The sequence below is a fragment of the Macrotis lagotis genome, chromosome 1, assembly GCF_037893015.1.
Source record: "Macrotis lagotis isolate mMagLag1 chromosome 1, bilby.v1.9.chrom.fasta, whole genome shotgun sequence".
In the NCBI taxonomy this organism is placed as follows: Eukaryota; Metazoa; Chordata; class Mammalia; order Peramelemorphia; family Peramelidae; genus Macrotis; species Macrotis lagotis.
In genome coordinates, this window is record NC_133658.1 from 852,939,651 (window position 1) to 852,960,367 (window position 20,717).

Consider the following 20,717-nt stretch of genomic DNA (forward strand, 5'->3'; position numbering starts at 1 on the left):
CCAAGATATTTCATATAATAAGATTTTTCTTTATTACAATGAGCTATTGCAATGATATGGAAGGGGGGAAGGCAAGGGGGAATGAGGGAATCTTCATTCTCATCAGAGGAGGCTAGGAGAGGAAACAGCATATCTACTCAATGGGGTATAGACAACTATAGTAAGGAGAGAAGGGGGACAGGGGGACAGGTGGAAGGGGGGATGTGAATGATGGAGGAGAGGATGGACCATGGGGGGAGAGTGGTCAGATATAACACATTTTCTTTTTTACTTCTTGCAAAAGGGCTGGGATTGGATGGCCTGTCCGGGACCATAGGGCCAGGTGGATGCTGGGCCTAAAGGGTGGTATGGGGGCTCAGGGCTTCTTGGCCCCAGGGCCAGGGATCTGTCTGCTGTGCCACTCAGCGACCCTACAGCAGAGTCAGAGTGAAAGGAGAGAGAAAATATAGTACATGGTAGTGGAGAAATAAGAAAGGAGGGAGTTGAGGGGCAGCTAGGTGGCGCAGTGGATAAAGTACCAGCCCTGGAGTCAGGAGTACCTGGGTTCAAATCTGGTCCCAGACACTTAATAATTACCTAGCCGTGTGGCCTTGGGCAAGCCACTTAACCCCATTGCCTTTCAAAAACCTAAAAAAAAAAAAGGAGGGAGTTGCAATCAGCAATGGCAACGGTGGAAAAATATGGAAGTAATTTTTGCGATGGACTTATCATAAAGAATGTGATCCACCCACAACAGAGTTGGTGGTGTTGGAACAAAGACTCAATCACATTTTATATTATTATTTTTTTTGGGGGGGGTGCAGGGCAAATGGAGCTGGGTGGCCTGCCTGGGGCCGCATAGCAGGATGATCTTTGGGTATCCAAGGCCGGATTTGGGACCCGGGTGCTCCGGGCTCAAGGGCCAATGCTCTGTCCGCCACCCAGCCACCCCTACTATTATTACTATTTTATTTTGGGTCTTTTTTTTCTTTTTTTGGTTTTTGCAGGGCAGTAGGGTTGGGGTGGCTTGCATGTCACACAGCTGGGTGATTGTTGGGTGTATGGGGCCTGATGTAGGCTCGGGTGCTCCTGGCTCCAGGGCTGGTGCTCCATCCACTGTGCCACCTGGCCATACCTACAATTATTACTGTATTATTTTTAATTGTAATTTTAATTTTTTTTCCTCTCCCCTTTACTTTATCACTCAAGTGAGTCTGTATTTTTGGGCGGGAGGGGTATTTTGTTTACTCTTAAACAAGAACATTTTATTAATGTATAAAAAACATTATTTGTACAAAATGAGAATAAATATTAAATAAAAAAAATAGAAAAATATATACCCCCCAAAAAAACAGAATAATGTAGAAAGAAATTTGTGGTCAGAAGTGGTTTGGCTAAGATGACTTTCCAAAGTCCCTTCCACCTCTGAGATTCTGTGATTCCAGATTCATATCTGGCAGTCACTGGCATCATAATCTAATGTTGCCATGTTTGGCTGAAGTTTTTGAAGGGAGTATAAAGTTTATTTAAAATTTTCACCATTAAAGAGATATATCTTTCCTTCAAACAAACACTCAATTGGCATCAATTTGAGAATAGCCTTTTCTAATCCATTTAACAATTTTCTTCCTTTTATATGGCAACTATATTTTGGGATGAGATAAATTTGAGAGTTTTAATTTTTCCTAGGCTCTTGATCTGCATATATCCTTTATTTGTATCCCATACTAGCAATTTCCTTTCAGGATTTCCTTAATGTACTTAATGTATTCTAGGCACAGATAATGTATCCTAAGTGTAGGTGAAAGAACACTAGATTTGGTCTAAGATGACCTGGGATACCTAACCTCTGGCTTCTTTTTGACCAGAGCCACAAAAGTGGACATGAGGTAGCATACAGATGTGGTACAGTAGCTGCTAATGGAGTTCAAATCAGACTAAAATATTATTTTTAACAAAATTTACCAAAAGAAAAACAATTCAACAAAGATAATGTTAATTTGTGTTTTCTAAAGTCAATATGCAACCTCATATATCTGAGTTTCATACCACAGGTATAACTGATGGAGATGAGGTCTGGGAGCCAGGAAGACCTGAAATCAAGTGCTGCCTTTAATATATATACTGACTTGGTTAACCAGTCACTCACCCTCCTGGGACTTCATGTGACTTTTGAAGGCTATCAGCTGTAGAAAAGATGCTGAACTACATTTGAAACAGCATTTCCTCACCAATGAGACCAATGAAATGGAGCCCATAATTTCTCGAGTCTTTTCCAGTTCTATATATATATATGGTCCTATAATCTTTTTTTTTCATAGTATGACATAAGCATGCTATTTGAGTCCATTAGAATCTAGCAATTTCAAAGTCAGCCAGTCAGTATTCATACCACAAGAATTAGCTACCTACTCCAACACAAGAATTGGCTTCCTATTCCATCCCTGACCCTTCTGGATAAACTGATGATCCAACTAGCCTGTGGTCATTTTTTTCCCAAGATCCTCTCTCTGTCTCTCTCTCTGTCTCTCTCTCTCTCTCTCCCCTTTCATTAGGTCTTTCATAAATCTCATTCCAGGTCCTCCCCTCCTCTTTTCATACAAAGTTAGGGCTACAAATGATGATTGGTACTCACTTTCTTCTGACCTGGAAAATGAGTTCTCCAGAATGGGGACAGTATTATCTTTCTCTTGGTCAAGGGATATTAGATATATGTATGAAGAGTCTACATTTCTCAGAACATTACATTTTCAGAAAAATCTTTGGGAATTATTCTCTTACCTTCTTGATCTGCATGTAACCAGAAAATACAAGAATTAGGAAACTTTAAGGGACCTCCAAGAGGACCTCCACCTTCTTCTGCATGTTGACGACTGAGAAGTTCACTATGCGAAATTCCTGTTTCTTCAAACACTTGCAAACTCCTAAAACATTAAAAAAATAAGACTCCCTGAAAGCTCAATAGGAAACAGATGTTTAAGTCTGTGTTAACAGGCTCAGCCAGGAGGAAGCTGTTAGCAAACTGGCAAACTCATTCTCACAACATAATTATGACTAAATGTCTTATTGGTATGAAATCTCAAAGCGACTCCAAATCAGCCTATCAGAAAAAGTCTCTAAAAAAAAAGCAGGAAAAGGGTCAGAGTTATGACTAACCTTTTAAAATCTTTTATTTCTCTCAGTCTCCAGAAAGGTATAATTAGTTGTAAATCTCATCAGCTACCCTACCTCCATATTCTCCCTTCTCTAAAACATTCCTTTAGACTATTACCCCTAAATCTATTTAATGCACAAGTCTTATTATGGTAACTCTTCTTCTTGGGGGGGCGGGGATGTTTGCAAGGCAATGGGGTTAAGTGACTTCAAAGTCACAGGGCTATGTAATTATTAAGTGTCTGAGGTCCAATTTGAACTCAGGTCCTCCAGACTCCAGGGCCATGCTCTATCCACTGCACCACCTGGCTGCCCCTATTATGATAATTCTTGTTCAAAAAAACCTTCGGGGGGGGGGGGGGCAACTAGAAGATGCAGTGGATGGAGAACTGACCCTGAAATCAGGAGGACCTGAATTCAAATCCGACCTTTCTAGTCTTCTTATACCTTATTCCTCAACAAACTCTTCCATCTAATGACACTGATCTGCTGGATGTTGCACGAACAAGACACTCCATCTCTCAGCTCTATGCATTTTTTTTTGGCCTAGTCTCCAGGCCTAGGGAACTCTCCCTATTCCTCCCTCTCCAACTGGTCCTTTCCAGCTCCAACTAAAATATCATCTTCTAAAGGAAGCCTTTCCCAACCGAACCCCTCTCTTAATTCCAGAACCTCCCCTATTACTTTCTATTAATCCTGCTTCTCAAGTAATTGTTTGCAAGTTGCCACTCCCATTAGATCATAAGCTCCTTCAAGGCAGGGACTGTTTTTTGCTTCTTTTGGTATTCCTACTTGCTTAACATGCCCTGCACATAGTAGGCTCTTTATAAATATTTATCTAATGATTACTCAAAAAACTCCAGTGATTCAGTATTAGCTTTAAGTGCAAATATGCTGTTTGGCTTTAACTTTCAGACTTATAACACATTCAGCCACAATTCCTGGTTCCTGGCAGATACTTATCAATGTCTTTTTTTCATTCATTCCTTCAGGCAAATAAAATGGTTTTTTGCTCTCCTTCACACACTTCATTCCATCTCCTCTTTCTGCCTCTCTCAGCTCCTCACTCCTCTGAGATTACCAGTGTCCTCTGAAGGCCCCTCCCTTCCATAGAGGAATGCCTCCTGACTTCAGGGTTGGTGCTATATCCACTGTGCCACCTAGCTGCCCTGGGTCAGAGTTTTATTAAATTAAGATCATAATTCTAACAGACCTAGCTAACTGGTTAACAGCAGCAAACTAGAAGAGGTGGGGGTGAAGCATCAACAAGGTCAAGCAATCCTGTGGCAAAAAATCTTTAGTAATTCAATTCCATATAAAAGGAAATATAGAATTTACATGCCCATATGCACAGATTAATTTTTCATAAAAAACCTATATTCTATACATAACTTTTTTTACTCCTGCTACCCTCTGAATACTTCATGAAGATACCAGCTACTTAGCAAACAGCCCTGGACAAGATCCACATACATACCTAGTGTCCCAGATTAAGGGCCTTTGCTCAAGCCAAAGAAAACTACTTACTGAGCCTCAATTGTACCTTTCACTTTCTACCTTTTTTTTAGGGTTTTTTTTTTTTGGCAAGGAAAATGGGGTTAAGTGGCTTGCCCAAGGCCACACAGCAAGGTAATTATTAAGTGTCTGAGACCGGATTTGAACCCAGGTACTCCTGACTCCAGGGCCCGTGCTTTAATCCACTGCCCACCTAGCTGTCCCTCTTTCTACCTTTTCTAACTGTTCCTTATGCTCAAGTTCATCAGGACTGTCCTCCCTACAACTTTATCTCTTCAAGTATTGGATTCCTAGCCTAAATTTCAACTCCAATGTCATCTTTTCCTAAGCCTGTACCTGAAGCCCCAGCAAAAACTTTTTTTCTTATACAAACTTTACATAACCCATATTATTCTATAATCCATATACTCCAAGAGAGAGATTACTATGGCTATCTAAAATTTGTCGTAACTTTCCCAACACCAAACAGTGTTATGTCTATAATGAGTGCTTAATTAAATGTATACTAAATTGAATTCCAGCAATGAAAAGTAATAAGTGGAACTTTAGCACAGGAAAATTATAAAAATAAGCAGTTTGCATAGTCGACTGTGGATAACCTCAACAATTACCTGATGCAGACCAAAACAGTAATGATATCATGTTTTGCTCAAGAAGGGAAGTCCATCAGACATTTTAGAAAGTTTCTATCCCACTTAAAAGTCAAAAGTTTTGATCACTTAAATCTTAAATGGTAATTATCTTTGAGCTGGTAAACTAACTTATGTAATAATATTATAAAATATTTCATCTTTCCTTTTCCACTATCATGACGATTTGGTGTCCCTTATCACAAAAAGGTTTAGCCTGCCCAGGTACCAGAAATCTCATATAACTCTTGCTCTTTAATTTCTATTAGGACATGTCTTCAGTTCATAATGTCCAAGGAAGTTGTGGAAGTTGCTACCATGCATGAGAGCTTTCTTGGTCAACTCAGTTAATTAGGAAGAGGACTCACTCACACTACACACTGCTGCCTCATCTGATCTCACCCCTCAGGGAGATTCTGTAAGTATGGGTACAGAAGCTGAGCAGGCAGGAGATTAAAAAAAAAAATTCACCTCCCACACACCCCTCTGATATGAAAAATGTGGAGTGTGGAACCTGGTATTGCACAAACGACTGAGCAAAACAAATAAAATCCCAATGTAAATGGATTGGATGTCAGGAAGAAAAATATATGAAAACTGTTATTCAAGCAGAGATCAAATAGAAAATGATCCAAGATCACAGAGGCCCTAGGGAATTGTGCTAGAGTATACCAACAAAGTAGGGAACAACTATTTATGGGGGAGTGGTATTGAGACAATAGCCCAGGGCTCCCCAACAGGTCTATCAGGATCAACCAGTCAATCTTGAAGCAACTCTGTGAACAGCTGCCATGTTACCCTCCCACTGCTCAATGGGGATTTCCAGATTAGAGGCTGCTCTTTCCATCCCATCCCCCAAATGACTTGCACTGTCAGCATCCCCAACTTCTGATCAGTCTTCCACCAAAAACTTATGTTGTCAAAAATCCACCAATTACAATCTCTTTTCTTCTCCCTACCCCCAACTTCCATACCAGAATTTCTCCTTTAGAAAAGGTTAAGAATTGTTTATAAACTACAAAATTTTCCCCAGGAATTTGTTATCAGTCAACTTTAGACAGGTCATCTCACCTGGCTACTTTGCGTTTGTCGTGTGGGTGTAGCTTGGCTGCCATTTCTGGGTCCACCTGACTTAACCGGGAATGCAATTCACTGCCATCAATTTTTTCCAATTCCACTTTCCTGTCAATCCCTTTCTCTCCCTTATGTATTTCCTCTGAAGAATGGAGAACTTCTCTCTGGGATTACCAGAAAAAAAAATTTTAGAATGAAAATACCCCGCTTTCTGATCAGAAAAGCAATAGATCTAGAATTATCCCCATCATGTCAAGGGCTTTAATCTTGAGAGCACTACCTGTAGGTCCTACATTAGAGCATTTAGAAAAATCTCACATTCAACAATTCCAAATAAGAAAAATAAGGTTGAGACAGGTTAATGGCAACCACAGCTTCAGATTTCTGAGGCAAGCTGCCAAATGATGATTAAGCCTTTCTTATTTAGAGTTCTGGCAATATCTCTACTTCTCAGCTAAAAAAAACATTTAATGGCTCCCTAAAAGCCTATAATGCATTGTTCAAACTCCTTAGGTCTAGCATTCAAGGCCCTCCAGTTTAAAATCATCCTACCTATCCAGTCCCAATTCATACTACTCCCCCTCACTGCATTATTACACTCCAGGCAAACTGGTCTACATGCTGTCTGCTGACATGCTCCATCCCCTCCCAACTTCATGTTTTTGTCCAAGGTTGTATCTGATACTTAGCAGACCTCTCTCGCTCTTCAATCAAAATTCTACCCATTTGTGAAAGCCAAACTCAAATGCTACTTCTTTCAGAAAGCCTTTCTGAAGGCCCAGCCAGTCAAGGCCTTGACTCCAACAAAGCACAGTACTTTCTGGACCTCTCTGAAGAACATATATTCATCATTTATACAACAATAATTTATGTATATGCCATATCTTCCAATAAACTTTAAGGGTCATGAAAGGAGTCTACCTAAAGATAACAACCACTATCCAAAGCATCCTGTAGTAGACAATTTGTGCTAAGATGTAAATTAATCCTAAGAAAGGCAGTGTGGCCCACTTCTCCCATGTCCTCTGTCCTCAGGCCAACCAGGAGAAACAAGCTGCACACATGCAATAGACATTTCTTTCAGAATATTAAGTGAGAAAATGCCAGATACTATTCAAAACAAATAAAGACTTGTAAGGATTTTCTTCCTCTTCCTAATAAAATTCATCCTGGGAGAAAGAAAAAAATCTTTAAATTGGCATACCTTGGTATTGATCAGAACTTTCCAGAGCAAGGATTCAATATAATAATTATCACCCTTTATGTCTAAATTAAGTACCCATTTCAACCTTATCTTGGTGTAGGATGTAAGATGCCTAGTTTCTGCCATACTATTTTCTGATTTTCCCAGCAGTTTGTGTAAAAACTTATTCCATAAGCCAGAGTCTTATGACTTTATCAACAGTAGATTATTATTTTTTATTTTTTAGATTTTTCAAGCAGTGGGGTTAAGTGGCTTGCCCAAGGCCACAGGCTAGGTAATTATTATAAGTGTCTGAGGTCTGATTTGAACCCAGGTACTTCTTTCTGACTCCAAGGCCGGTGCTCTATCCACTGGGCCACCTAGCTGCCCCAGATTATTATTATTATAATCATTTACTACTGTGTCTTTTGTACCCAATCTATTCCACTGATCTACCCCTCTATTTCTTAACCAGTACCAAATTGTTTTGATGATTGCTGCTTTAAATATAGTTTTAGATCTGGTATGGCTTGGTCACCTTTGCATTTTTTTTCATTTATTTCCTTGATATTCTTGACCTGTTGTTCTTCCAAATAAATTTTATTATTTTTTCCTAATGGTACAAAATAATTTTTTTGGTAATTTAGTTGGAACTGAATAAATTTATTTAGGTAGAACTGTCATTTTTGTTATATTAGCTGAACCACGAGCAGTTGATATTTTTCAATTTTTCAGATCTGACTTATTTTCATGAAAATATTGTCATTCATATCATTCCAGGTGATTCCCAAGTATTTTCTATTGTCTGCAGTTATTTTAAATGAAATTTCCCTTTCTATTTCTTGCTGCTGTGTTCTGTTGGTCATATATATATATATCTATAACTATATCTACTTATTTATTTATATAAATGCTTTCTTCCATATGCAATCACTTGAATGAAATAGGGATATTTAGCCTGGAGAAGGGAACACTTGGGAAGATATATACTTATCTTAAGGTATTTGAAGGGTTGTAATTGTGAAGAGGAATTGATTTTTCTCTAGCTCTGGGGGAGGAATACTGGGGAACAATTTCCTACACCAAGATAAGGTTGAAATGGGTACTTAATTTAGACATAAAGGGTGATAATTAGAAGAGTAAAGAATAGTTTTCTTGCCATATCTATGGAGAAGGGAAGAATTTATGACCAAACATGAGACAGCGAATATTATGAAATGAAAAATGAATAATTATGATTACATCAAATTTAAAAAGCTTTGCACAAACAAAACCAAGGCAATCAAGATAGGAAGGAACAAGTTTTACAACACATGTTTCTAGTAAAAGCTTCATTTCTCAAATACATAGAGAACTGAGTCAAATTTATAAGAACACAAAGTCATTCCCCAATTGATAATGGTCAAAAGATATGAATGGCCAGTTTTTAGATAAACAAATCAAAGCTATTTATAGTCACAAGGAAAAACTGTTTTAATTCACTACTGATTAGAGAGATGCAAAATCAAACATCTCTGAGGTACCACCTTACATCTATTAGATTGGACAAAAGGACAGAAAAGGAAAATTATAAATGTTGGAGTTGTAGGAAAATTAGGACATTAATGTAGTGTTGGTGGAGCTGTGAACTGATCCAACTATTCTGGAGAGCCATTTGGAACTTTGCCCAAACAAACAGCAATCAAACTATGCATACACTTTGATCCAACAATATCACTACTGGGTCGGTATCCCGAAAAGATCATAAAAAAGGGGAAAGGAAGCACACATGCAAAGATCATAGCAACTTTTTCTGTCCTGACAAGGAATTAGAAATTGAAAGGATACCCATCAATTGGGGAATGGCTGCACAAATTGTGGTATCTAAATGGAATGGAATGCTAACATACTATAAGAAATGATGAACCAAGTGGATTTCAGAAAAACCTGGAAAGTAAAGTGAGTAGAACCAGGAGACCCTTGTACACAGTAACAGCAATATTGTGTAATGATCAACTATGACTGACTTAGTTCTCAGTAATACAATATTTCAAGTCCAAAAGACTCATGATGGAAAATACTATCCACATCCAGAGAAAGAACTATAGAGTCGGAATGCACCTATCTTTACCTTCAGTTGGCATTATGGGAGCTACATAGTCAAATATACTTTCAAAACTTAAAATACCCTTTGTAAAGGGATTTTCATGTTGGCAAGATGTATCAAATCTTCCAAGTGCAGAGTTGGAGAAGGTACAATGTCTTCTAGAACACCTCTTCTTAAGGTCTTCCATTATTGTTCCTGAAATTCACTATGTTCAAGGTAGTACTCCTATCTTTTACCCTAAATCTGCTGTTCTGTTTGCTTTTATAAATTTGGTCATCAACATATGCCAATTAACACAAGATTTTTCCAATTTCAAATTCTCTTCCTCCCCCATTCTGCATTAGTCCTTGCCTCCCCTTCAACAAAAGGAAAAGAAAAGGCAAGAAAATACGCTTTAATCTACAGTCTGAGTCCATCATTTATCTATCTGGAGGGAAGACAGTCTATTTTATCAGGAGTGCTTTGGAATTGTCAAGGGTCATGGTCAGAGTTACTGAGTCTTTCAAAGTTGATTATCATTACAATATTGCTATTACTGTATAGATTGTTTTCCAGGTTCTGCTCATTTTATCTGACGTAAGTTCATAAAGGTCTTCCTAATTATTTTTAGACATTTGAAACATTAATTTCTTACAGTCCAATAGTATGCCATCACATTCATAAACCATAATTTATTTAGCCATTTCCCAAATGAGTATCCTCTCAGTTTTCAATTCTTGCCAACAAGAAAAGTTATTATTGGGCAGCTAGGTGGTGCAGTGGATAGAGCACCAGCCCTGGAGTCAGGAGTACCTGAGTTCAAATCCAACTTCAGACACTTAATAATTACCTAGCTGTGTGGCCTTGGGCAAGCCACTTAACCCCATTGCCTGCCAAAAAAATAAAAACAACCTAAAAAAATAGTTATTATAAATATTTTTATATATATGAGGTCTTTTCCTCATTCTTTGATCTTCCTGGAGTATAATTCTAGTAGCAGTATTACTGAGTCCAAGAGTATGCACAGTTTTATAATACCCACAGTTTGGGTATAGCTCTAAATTGTTTTCCAGACTGCTTGACCAGTTCCACCAACAATGCAGTAGTTTGCCTGAACAGGTAGTTTTCAAAGGAAGAAATTAAAGCTATAAACAAATTTTAGAAAAAATATTACAGGGGGGCAGTTAGGTGGCACAATGAATAGAGCACTGGCCCTGGAGTCAGGAGTACCCGAGTTCAAATCCAGCCTCAGACACTTGATAAACAGACACACCTAGCTGTGTGGCCTTGAGCAACCCACTTTACCACATTGCCTTGCAAAAAAGCTAAAAAAAAAAATTAAAAACTGCTAGGAATTAAAAGAGCAGTCAAAGAACTCTGAGGGTTTACCTTATACTCATCTGATTGGCAAAGATGACGAAAGATAAAAATAACATTTGTTGGAGAGGCTCTGGGAAAACATGCATACACTAATAATTATTGCTTAATTCTAGAAAGCAATTTGGAATTAAACCCTCAGAAATTACTAAACCTCACATAACTTTTGACACTGTTATACCATCACCTAAACAGATCAAAGAAAAAGGAAAATAACTCATGTTTGGAATTATTTATAGAAGCTTTTCTGGAATAGCAGCATAGAACTGGAAACTAAGGGAGAGTCTTCTGAGGAATGACTATACAAATTATGGTATAGGAATGTAATGAATATTAGTTTCCTATAAAAAAGATGATTTCAGAAAAACAAATACAGAGTAAAATCAATAGACCAGAACAATACCACTGCAAACTAAAACAACTTTAAAAACTTTGGAACTGAGATCAATGCAATGACAATAATGATTCCAGAGTGATAAAGTAAGTATGCTACCTATTTCCTGGTAGAGAGGTGAAGAACTCAAGGTGCAAAGTAAGACATACGTTTTCACACAATCAGTGTGAGAATTTGCTTTCCTTGACTCTGCCTAGTTGTTAAGAGGGCTTTATTTTTCTTCTTTTTTCAATTTTTAATCTCTGAAAGCTAAAGAATAATAGCACTAATTTCATTAAATGATTCAGGATAATACATAATTTACCTTCTCAGTGGTTTGCCATTACAAGCAGTGCTATTTTTCAAATGTCATCTGTAGAAGCCGCCAATCATCATCATCATCATCATCATCATCATCATCATCATCATCATCATCATCATCATCATCAATCACATAAATTTAAAAAGTTGAAGCTCAACTACTACAAAAAGCAATTCGAACTTTACTAAGAAAATGATTTCAGGTCTTATACCCTTTAACTACAAAATCCTACTTCTAGGCACATAGTCCAAAAAAGTCAAAGATAAAAAAGTTCCCAAAATAACACCAAAATATTTTTTAACAATCTTTTTCAGGAGCCAAAAGCTAAAAAACAAAGTACAAGGTTCAGGGTTTGGGGAACGACTAAGGAAACTGAAATACTCATGAACACAATGGAATATTATTGTACCATAAGAGATAATGAATATGAAGAAAACAAAGAAACATCAAAGACTTCTATGAGTTGATGAAAAATGAAGAACAAAGAAAATCATGTGCTAAATAACATATAGTTTTGTTTGTTAACAAGAGGTCTTCACATTTTAAAAGGTTGATGCTGAAGGTCTCTACACTACAATTTGATGTGTCAGCATCCTAAATGAGAAAAGAACACGAGTACCAAAAAAAAAAAGGGAAAAAAAAGTTTTGTCAGTCAGCAAACTCTACTTGGGAAGGTTGAAGGAGAAAACAAAGGCCTAATAATTTATTTTCCATTTTTAATAAATACATTACTTGTGATTCCATTTTGGATAAAACTTGTTCTTCAAAAAGAAAATAATGAACTATGGAATATAGGGGAACAAAAATGTGACTAACACATTACTTCCCAGGCCACCTCCTTCCTGATGATGCAAAAGAATACCAGACCTTAAAGGGTCAGAAGATCTAGATGGCCATTCGCCAGCTATATATGACTTTGGTCAAGACATTCAAACTCTAGCCTCAGAAAAAATAGCCTAAAGGGGGCGGCTAGGTGGCACAGTGGATAGAGCACTAGCCCTGGCTGTACGGCCTTGGGCAAGCCACTTAACCCTATTGCCAGGCCTAAAATACTTACACTACATACTTTTCATAAAGCACCATGGAACCTACCTGTGTGACCTTGGGCAAGTCACTTAATCCTACTGCCCTGCAAAAAACAAACAAAATAAAATCACCATGGAAATGTACGTGAATCATTATTCCTGTTTTACCAATGAGGAAACTGAAGTTCAACTTCCTAGAAGTGGCAGCATTTGATTTAAAGGATAGACAGTGAACTCAAGGAAGGGGAGGGAGAAGGGAAGAATAGAATTTGGAACTCAATACTTAAAAATGTATAGTGCAAGAAAAAAATAAAGGATGAATAGAAATTCAATAGAAGGTGGGGGAATCTGAGAGACATCCCATGTGAAGATCAACTCTGGAAAGGAAGAAGACAAAAAAGTAGAAAGCAGGTTCAGGAGATATATAAGAATTGGGGTGTGCTGAGTATGCCTTTTATACACACACCCACCCACACACACACACCCCCACAACACATTTTAGAGGGCTTACAAGTACAGAGCAAAAAACAAACCAAAAAAAAAACCTTTACTCAAAAGGCAATAGAGAACCACTGCCTTGCTCAGTCACATAATAGCAATGTCTTTGTCATTATCTATTAAGCTACCAAAAAGTAATCAATTGCTTCAAATCACATAGATTTAAGAAGAGCCAGGCTTCTGGGGCGGCTAGGTGGCATAGTGGATAAAGCACCAGCCTTGGAGTCAGGAGTACCTGGGTTCAAATCCGGTTTCAGACACTTAATAATTACCTAGCTGCATGGCCTTGGGCAAGCCACTTAACCCTGTTTGCCTTGCAAAAACCTTCAAAAAAAAAAAAGAGGCAGGCTTCAAACTCAGATCATCAAATTCAAAAGCCAACACTCTACACATATAACCTTCTGTCTGCCTCTTCAATATGCATGCAGCAGAAAAGACTGAACAAAGGAGAGACTGAGATGAGTGCTTTAGAAAAATGTGAGCATGGAAAGGAAACTTTCAGGGGAAAGCACAAGTAATATTACTTCATTTTTGCAGATGAAAACACTGAGGCTTTCCAATATATCTCCTATAATAGCAAATATCAGATCTAGGGGGTGAGGGCTGGGGAGAAAAGAAATCTGGTTCTATGATTTCATCATCTGTACACAAAACTCATACTCTCCCACAAATGCAGAGTTGTGAGGTTACTGCAACTTAGGACCTTAAAGAGTTGTCCAAACAAGGAAAAATTCAGTAACTTGCTCAGGGTCACATAGCAAGTATATATCACTGAAAGGACTTGAACATGTCTTTCTTTAATCCAAGTCCTTTCCCTTATCCACTATTCAAAAATGTATATTAGAATGAAGCACTAGAAATTTCATGAATATTGCAAAATCTTAAGTCACTTTACTACTACTCAGGCCCTATTGAATATCAAATAATTTACTCTGCTGAGAAACACTAAGAATAATGCAAGGAATGTGAGAATGTCTTCAATCAGGTTAAAATTCTTTACTCAACATAAACTTACCGCAGAAAGAAACCCTGAACTGTCTGAAAGGTTTGAGTGGTTAAGTTAGACCCTTGCTCCAAAGCAGAGGGAAGATCTTGAGATGTCTGTCCATGTAGCACCAGTGGGAATTAGTGCTGAGATCATTGTATGATGGATCTAAAAATCTAGTTTCAAGTTCCAACTCTTTCCCTAGCTAGCTATTTTTATCTTGTTGAAGACTGAACTAATGAAGGTCTATGGTGCTCTAAAATTCTGATTCTGTGAAATAACTTTGAAATGTTTTTTTAAACTTCTTGTTGCCTTTCCCAATCAAGAGAAAAGGAACTGTATTACTTATCACCAATAGAAGATTTATCCCCAATTTTGCCAAGAAATACCTGAAATAGTGAAAGAGTTTAGAGGAATTGGAAGCCCAGCAAGAGGAGAAGAGAAGTCACAGCCCTACTTAAAAGTTCTCCTAGGAACAGACTTGAGAGAGGCCTGGAAAAAGAATGCTGTGTCAGTATGCCGTTGAGAATAAAACAAAGGGATCCTTTGAAGATGGTGAAATAAAATGAACAATTAAGATTCATTCTGTAGCCATCGTCTGTGCTTCAAGTTTGCAACATCTTTGATAATATTTGTGGCAGCTCGCTTCCCCACCACCACCACCATGTGCCAAGTGTGATAACAATAGTGTATAATTATGCTGATGTCTGTATATTTATGTTTAAAAATAAACCAGTGCAACTGACTGGAAATAGGGAAACAGACCAACTCTCAGGCTTTTCTAATGGGACCCCAGGGTTACCCTGCCTGACAGAGAGGATCACAAAACAGAGGACATGAAAACTGGAAGGAGCCTTAGTCCAATGACTGGGAATAGGGTGGAGTTCTAAGCCTTTTTTTTTGGGGGGGGGGATCAAGGACAATTTCTTTGTCAAGTTTTTGAAGCCTCTGGGACCCCTTCTAAGAATGTTTTTCAATAATTGAAAGAAATGCTAAATTCCAGTTTAGAAGTCAGTGAAGCGGGGCTAGGTGGCATAGTGGATAGAGCACTGACTCTGGTGTCAGGAGTACCTGAGTTCATATCCAGCCTCAGACACTATATAATTAGCTGTGTGACCTTGGGCAAGCTATTTGACCCCATTTGCCTTGCAAAAACTTTAAAAAAAAAAGAAAAAAGAAGTCAGTGAAAATAAAAATGTAATTTTCCCAATCTCACCTGAAATCTATACAACAATCCCTTGGGGGTCCACCAAGTCCAGGTTCTAGTTTACTAATAATTACAGACGAGGAAAACCAAAACCCAGTGAGGAAATGGATGAAAGAGCTGGTCCTGGAATAAGGTCTGTGACTGCTAGATTCCATGCCCTTTCTACAACACAATGTACCAATCAAAAGAGAGAAAGAAAGCAGAAAATACATAGAGAAACAGCAAGGAATTCTTGGTTCATGAGAAAAGGAATATATTTCCTGGATAGACAGGCAGAAGAAAGGAATGTGATGTACTCTAGAACAGATTAGAACCAGAAAGAGACTACAGACTTTAAAGGTCAGCAGGCACAATCAATTAATCAGCAAGTTTATTAGTAGGACTCTGCAAGGCCATAGGGAGGATATGGCAGGAGGAAACCTGACAGGGCTATTTCTTAGGCACCTACTCCTCAGCAGGCACTGTATGTCTCACAGAGCTCACAATCTAATGGAGAGACAACAAACAAATAGCTTTATAAAAACAAGATATAAACAGAGTAAACTGGGTATGTCAACAAAGGGAAGGTGAGAATTTAATTCGGAACTTAAAAGTTAGACAAGGAGGCAGAGAGGAGGAGGGAGAACATTCTAGGTATCAAGGAAAATAATATTTGATTCTGTAAGTAATAGGGAACCACTGGAGTTTATTGAATGGGAAAAGAGGGTTATATATGGTCAAACACATTTTAAGATCAATTTGATGAGGGCAGCTAGGTGGCACAGTGGATAGAGCACCAGTCCTGGAGTCAGGAAGACCAGAGCTCAAATCCAGCCTCAGACGCTTAATAATTGTTTATCTGTATGACCTTGGACAAGTCACTTAACCTCATTGCCTTAAATAAAGATCAATTTGATGATGATAGAGGATACCCTGGAGTGTGGAAAAACTTGTGGCAGGGAGACCAACCCTTTGTAATAGACCAATTACAAGGTGATTTGGGTCTGTAATGGGATGCTGTGTCAGAGGAAAGGAAGTATACTCATGAGATATCATGAAGGCAAAATCAACAGGTCTTGAAAACAGGCTAGATGACATGGGGCAAGGGGGGCTTGTTTGAGAGTAAACAAGAAAACACTTGCATTTTAAGTTTGAACAAATGAGAGGATGGTGGTGCCCTTGACAGTAAGAGAGAACTTAGGAAGAGGAGTATGAGGGAAAAATAATGTGTTCAGTTTGGAACAAGTCATAAGTTCAAATGTCTAAAAGGCAGTTAGAAACTGGTGGTTAAGGCTGGACAAGCAGATCTGCATAAAGGTCATCTACGTAAAAATGATAACTGGAATACATAGGAGCTAATGAGATCACCAAGAGAAATAATTATATAGAGGGAGAGAAAAGAGTCCCTGAGGAAATCCTGTGGGACAGTTGTGGTTCAGACAGATAAGAGAAGAACAAGGAAAGAATGGTTAGTAACACTAAAATCTAGGGAGGAAAATGGATAAATTGCCCATGTCAAAGATTGCAGAGAGGCCAAGGATTAAGCAGTCTGTTAAAGTAAAAAAGACTGGATGAGGAGGCAGAAAATTTGGTTTTTGATAACTGCTGTGGTACTTCCTGTCTAAATGCCCTTGAACAAGTAACTTCCTTTGTCTTGGTCTCAGTTTCCTCATCTATAAAATGTGGGGGAGAAAGGAGGAATCGGAAATGGTGAAAGAAGGCTGAATTAAAGAAGCCCTGTGAGCTCTAAATCCTGTAATCACATTAAAAATGGTCAATACATGTATTAAGTATCTGATCTGTAACTACCTTATATCCTAGTTAGTCCAGAATACAGACTGTACTCATAAAATTAGATCCCTCTGAAAGGGGGAACCCCAAATGAATAAGGCATACACCACAGGAAGATTTTATAATACAGATTTGGAGAAAATAGTATGGCCTAATACATCTGTGGCCTCAACTAACCCTAGCACCATCAGTAATTTCTGTTGAACTCTGTAAGAGTGGTCTGAGAGTATGTACAGCTGTTCTCAGAACAACCAAGGAGTCTAGGAGGTAAGGGGGAAGGCTCTGTTCCCAAGGTCATAATTGAAAGAAAGAACCCCAAATGCCTGGGTGGTGACTGAGTTGAAAGCAAGCTAAGGGCTTATTTCTATTTTCATCTCATTAAAAGATTCCAAACTTCAGACTATCTTAAATTATCTAAAGTATTAGAGACTTACTAGCATTCTAATTCCATTTCTCCTAATATCTTGAGCTAAAAATAATTTTTTTTACATTTTAAAATACAATAAAATTATTTGAAAATATAGAAACAATTCTCAGCTCAGCAGCCAGAAAAAACCAGGTGGCAGACGAGTTTGCTGACAGAATAACATCCCAGACAAATCATCATCTACTAATTCAAGTGAAGATCTCCAGTGATATAGTTACTAGCACAGAAAGAGACGCCCCCCGCACCCCAGAGAACTGATTACTGGAAAGCTTTTCCCAAAAGAGAACGGTACTTTGCCTCTCTGCAATTTAGAATTACAGGATTTAGAGCCTGAAGGAACCTTAAAGAATATGTGTGAGTGTGTTGATATATATTCTCCAACCTTCTCATTTTACACACTAATTCTAGTTCTGCCTTCTAATGCCAAGCAGAATGAGTGTAAACTCTTTCCCATAATGTCCTTTTCAGTTACCCAGGGAGAGTCGACAGTCTTCTTGTTGAAGAAAAAAACACCCCTTATTCCTCCAATCCATTCTCCTACAACATGGTTTCAGGCCTGGCTGGTGGGTCTCTGGACCCAGGTCCAATTTGTCACAGTCTTTCCTAGAATATGACACTCCGATATCTACACAATACCTTGAAATGTGTTCCAGCCAAGGCAGAACAATAGGATCATAACCCCCCGGGTTTTGGACATTATATTTCTATTAATGCTGCCTAAGACCAGGCCTTAATTTCCAATAGTCAAACACACTGCTTCTTCTCTCTCTCTCTGTATAATCTGCCTCTAATCCCTGTGTGCCCTTTGTTTCCCCTCCCACTCACATGATTCTGTAATTTCACATTTCCTTTCCCCTTCCGAGAGTAGCATAAGACAGAGTTGCCCCAGCTACACAATGAGCCAAACAGAAAAAGAAAACCTATCTTCCCTGCTCTGCCAGGCAGCCTGCAGAGAGTGGTGCCCAACTTATCTGATGCTCTCTGGCACTCTTCTCTAACACAAAGAAAATTATGCCCCAGTGCAGGTCAGGCTAAATGAACAAGGCTTCCTCTCTCTAGCAATCACAAAACTGCACTGGTTTGTTTTCCTTAACTTACAGGTGGGAATCTGTAATGTAAGGTCATCTTTGGATGTCTTGCCACGGCACTTTCTCTGGTGACTGAGGCCTCAACCAGGCCAGAGCACAAACTTGGTATTCCTCCTGAATACCCCAGGCATTACAAACGATCCTGAAAACCTGACTAAGTTCCCAGTTCTACCATTTGCTCATCTGTACAACCCTTCTGTGCCTCAGTTTTTCCATCTGGAAAAAAAGGGGGGACAGCACTAATGGCTCACCTCAGAAATATCAAGATGAAGGAACACATGCATGATTCACTGATTTAATGGGAAGCATTTGAGGGTGGAAAAAAAAATTAAAGCGAAAGAACAATAGCACAATAGAAATGCCAGTGTTCCCTGTGCAAGGCTTGGGAGCAGATTCGAAGGCCCTTACACTTGCCCTGTCAGCTGTGCAGGAATCTACAGCTCAGCCTCGCAGGGGACCATCTGTCTTCACCCGAAAATGAGCAACGCCTCCTAGACAGAGGACGTCAACTCCCCATAGAGACTGCTTATGCTCAATGAGCAGGAGCCTGAAAGCCTACATCAGAATAATTGGGGATCTGAGCCTTGGTGGGGAGGGCGAGTTCAGTAGCGCCTGGGCTCTGGCGGCTCTGGTGCTTAGCGACAGAAGTAGTCCATTAATAAAGGGGTCACTGTGTACCAGACTCGAGCCTACATTATCCCAACAGGTGGTCTCGGGAACCCCCCTCACCCTCCCAGACGCCCCAGCCCACCCCACCATGACTTCTACTCCAACAGCTGCCCAAACACTGCCATCATTTGTCTGATGTTTGCAAAACTAGGACCAGGCATTCCCCATGAATGGACAGAGGGCTGGAACTTAGCCTCTGTCAAATGGTACAGAACGATAAGCTGACATGGCAAATTGTGAGGGCATTATACTTTATAAACACTCACAGAATCCTGAGCTATCAGAAATGGGAGAGAGGAACCTTTGAGGCTTCATCTAGACCAATCTCATTTTACACAGGAGGAAATGAGGGCTCCAAGACAAGGGACTAGCCCAAGGTCAAACCACTAGAAAGGAGTGGAGACAAAACAAAAACACAGGTCTCCAGGATTCTCGGTCTTGTGTTTTTTTATATTATTCCTAACCTGCCTAATCAAATCCTTAGAGGAATAAAAAGGACAACAAATCTCTGTGAATATAATGCTCAGTATAACATGAACGATTAATTTGGGAAAGAAACATTGAGAAAAAAAAGGAAACAAGAAAGTTCCTGGCTTTAATCCTTAAAATTCCTATTAAATGGTGTATAAATTCTTTGAGATCAGAGATTGTGTCATTTTCATCTCTTTATTCCTAGCACTCAGAAAAAAACTGGAAATAGAAAAACTTTTTGAGACAATCAACTACTGAATTACATAGTCCTGTTCTATTTATCTCAAGGATTAGCTAAATGTCTAGCAATGACCTGAGTGAATTCTGTCTCAGATTCTAACTGTGTGAACTTACACCAGTCGTTTAACCATACATCACATCAGTTTCCTCATCTGTAAAATGAAGTTAATAAGAGCACCTACTTCACACGAAGTATTGTAATGATCAAAAAGAACATGAACCACTCTCTAAACCATAAAGCACTCTATGAAATGTTAGCTATTATTATTATTATTGTTATTATTATTTTGAGTAAAACTAATCAAATGCCAGTGAAAGTAAATATTAAATAAATACATTTGGGGGTATTTTTACCCTGAGATCTTTGGCTCACCTTCATTCAAAGCTGAATAATAACATTACACCAAACCAAACTATAATCAAGACCCCAAGAACAAAGAAAAAAATAAAACACAGCTCTAATGAATCAAAATAAATGTCACAATGTATAAGCACTAAAACTATACTCATGGAGGATCCTCTCAAATTTTTAGGAGCCAGCTTACTCTTACTTTGCACATATTCCTAACAAACTTCATTTAGCTGGTTCCTAAATCTGCAACAAGATTAAAAGAAGTAACTGAAGGGGAATGAGGAGGAGAAAGAGTCAAAAGCTTCCTTGGTATGG

At 38.6% G+C, this 20,717-nt stretch overlaps 1 protein-coding gene across 1 annotated transcript in view; it reads right to left on the reverse strand.

Moving 5' to 3' along the window:
* TRIT1 (tRNA isopentenyltransferase 1) overlaps positions 1-7,548 on the reverse strand; it is a 33,710-nt gene extending 26,162 nt beyond the window's left edge. Inside the window, exons 1-2 of the mRNA XM_074217625.1 lie at positions 6,348-7,548; positions 2,761-2,903 (exon numbers count right to left, since the gene is read on the reverse strand). Coding sequence (XP_074073726.1) covers positions 2,761-2,903; positions 6,348-6,391 — 187 coding nt within the window. The 5' untranslated portion in view covers positions 6,392-7,548. The remainder of the gene's footprint in view (positions 1-2,760; positions 2,904-6,347) is intronic.
* Positions 7,549-20,717: the final 13,169 nt, after the last annotated feature.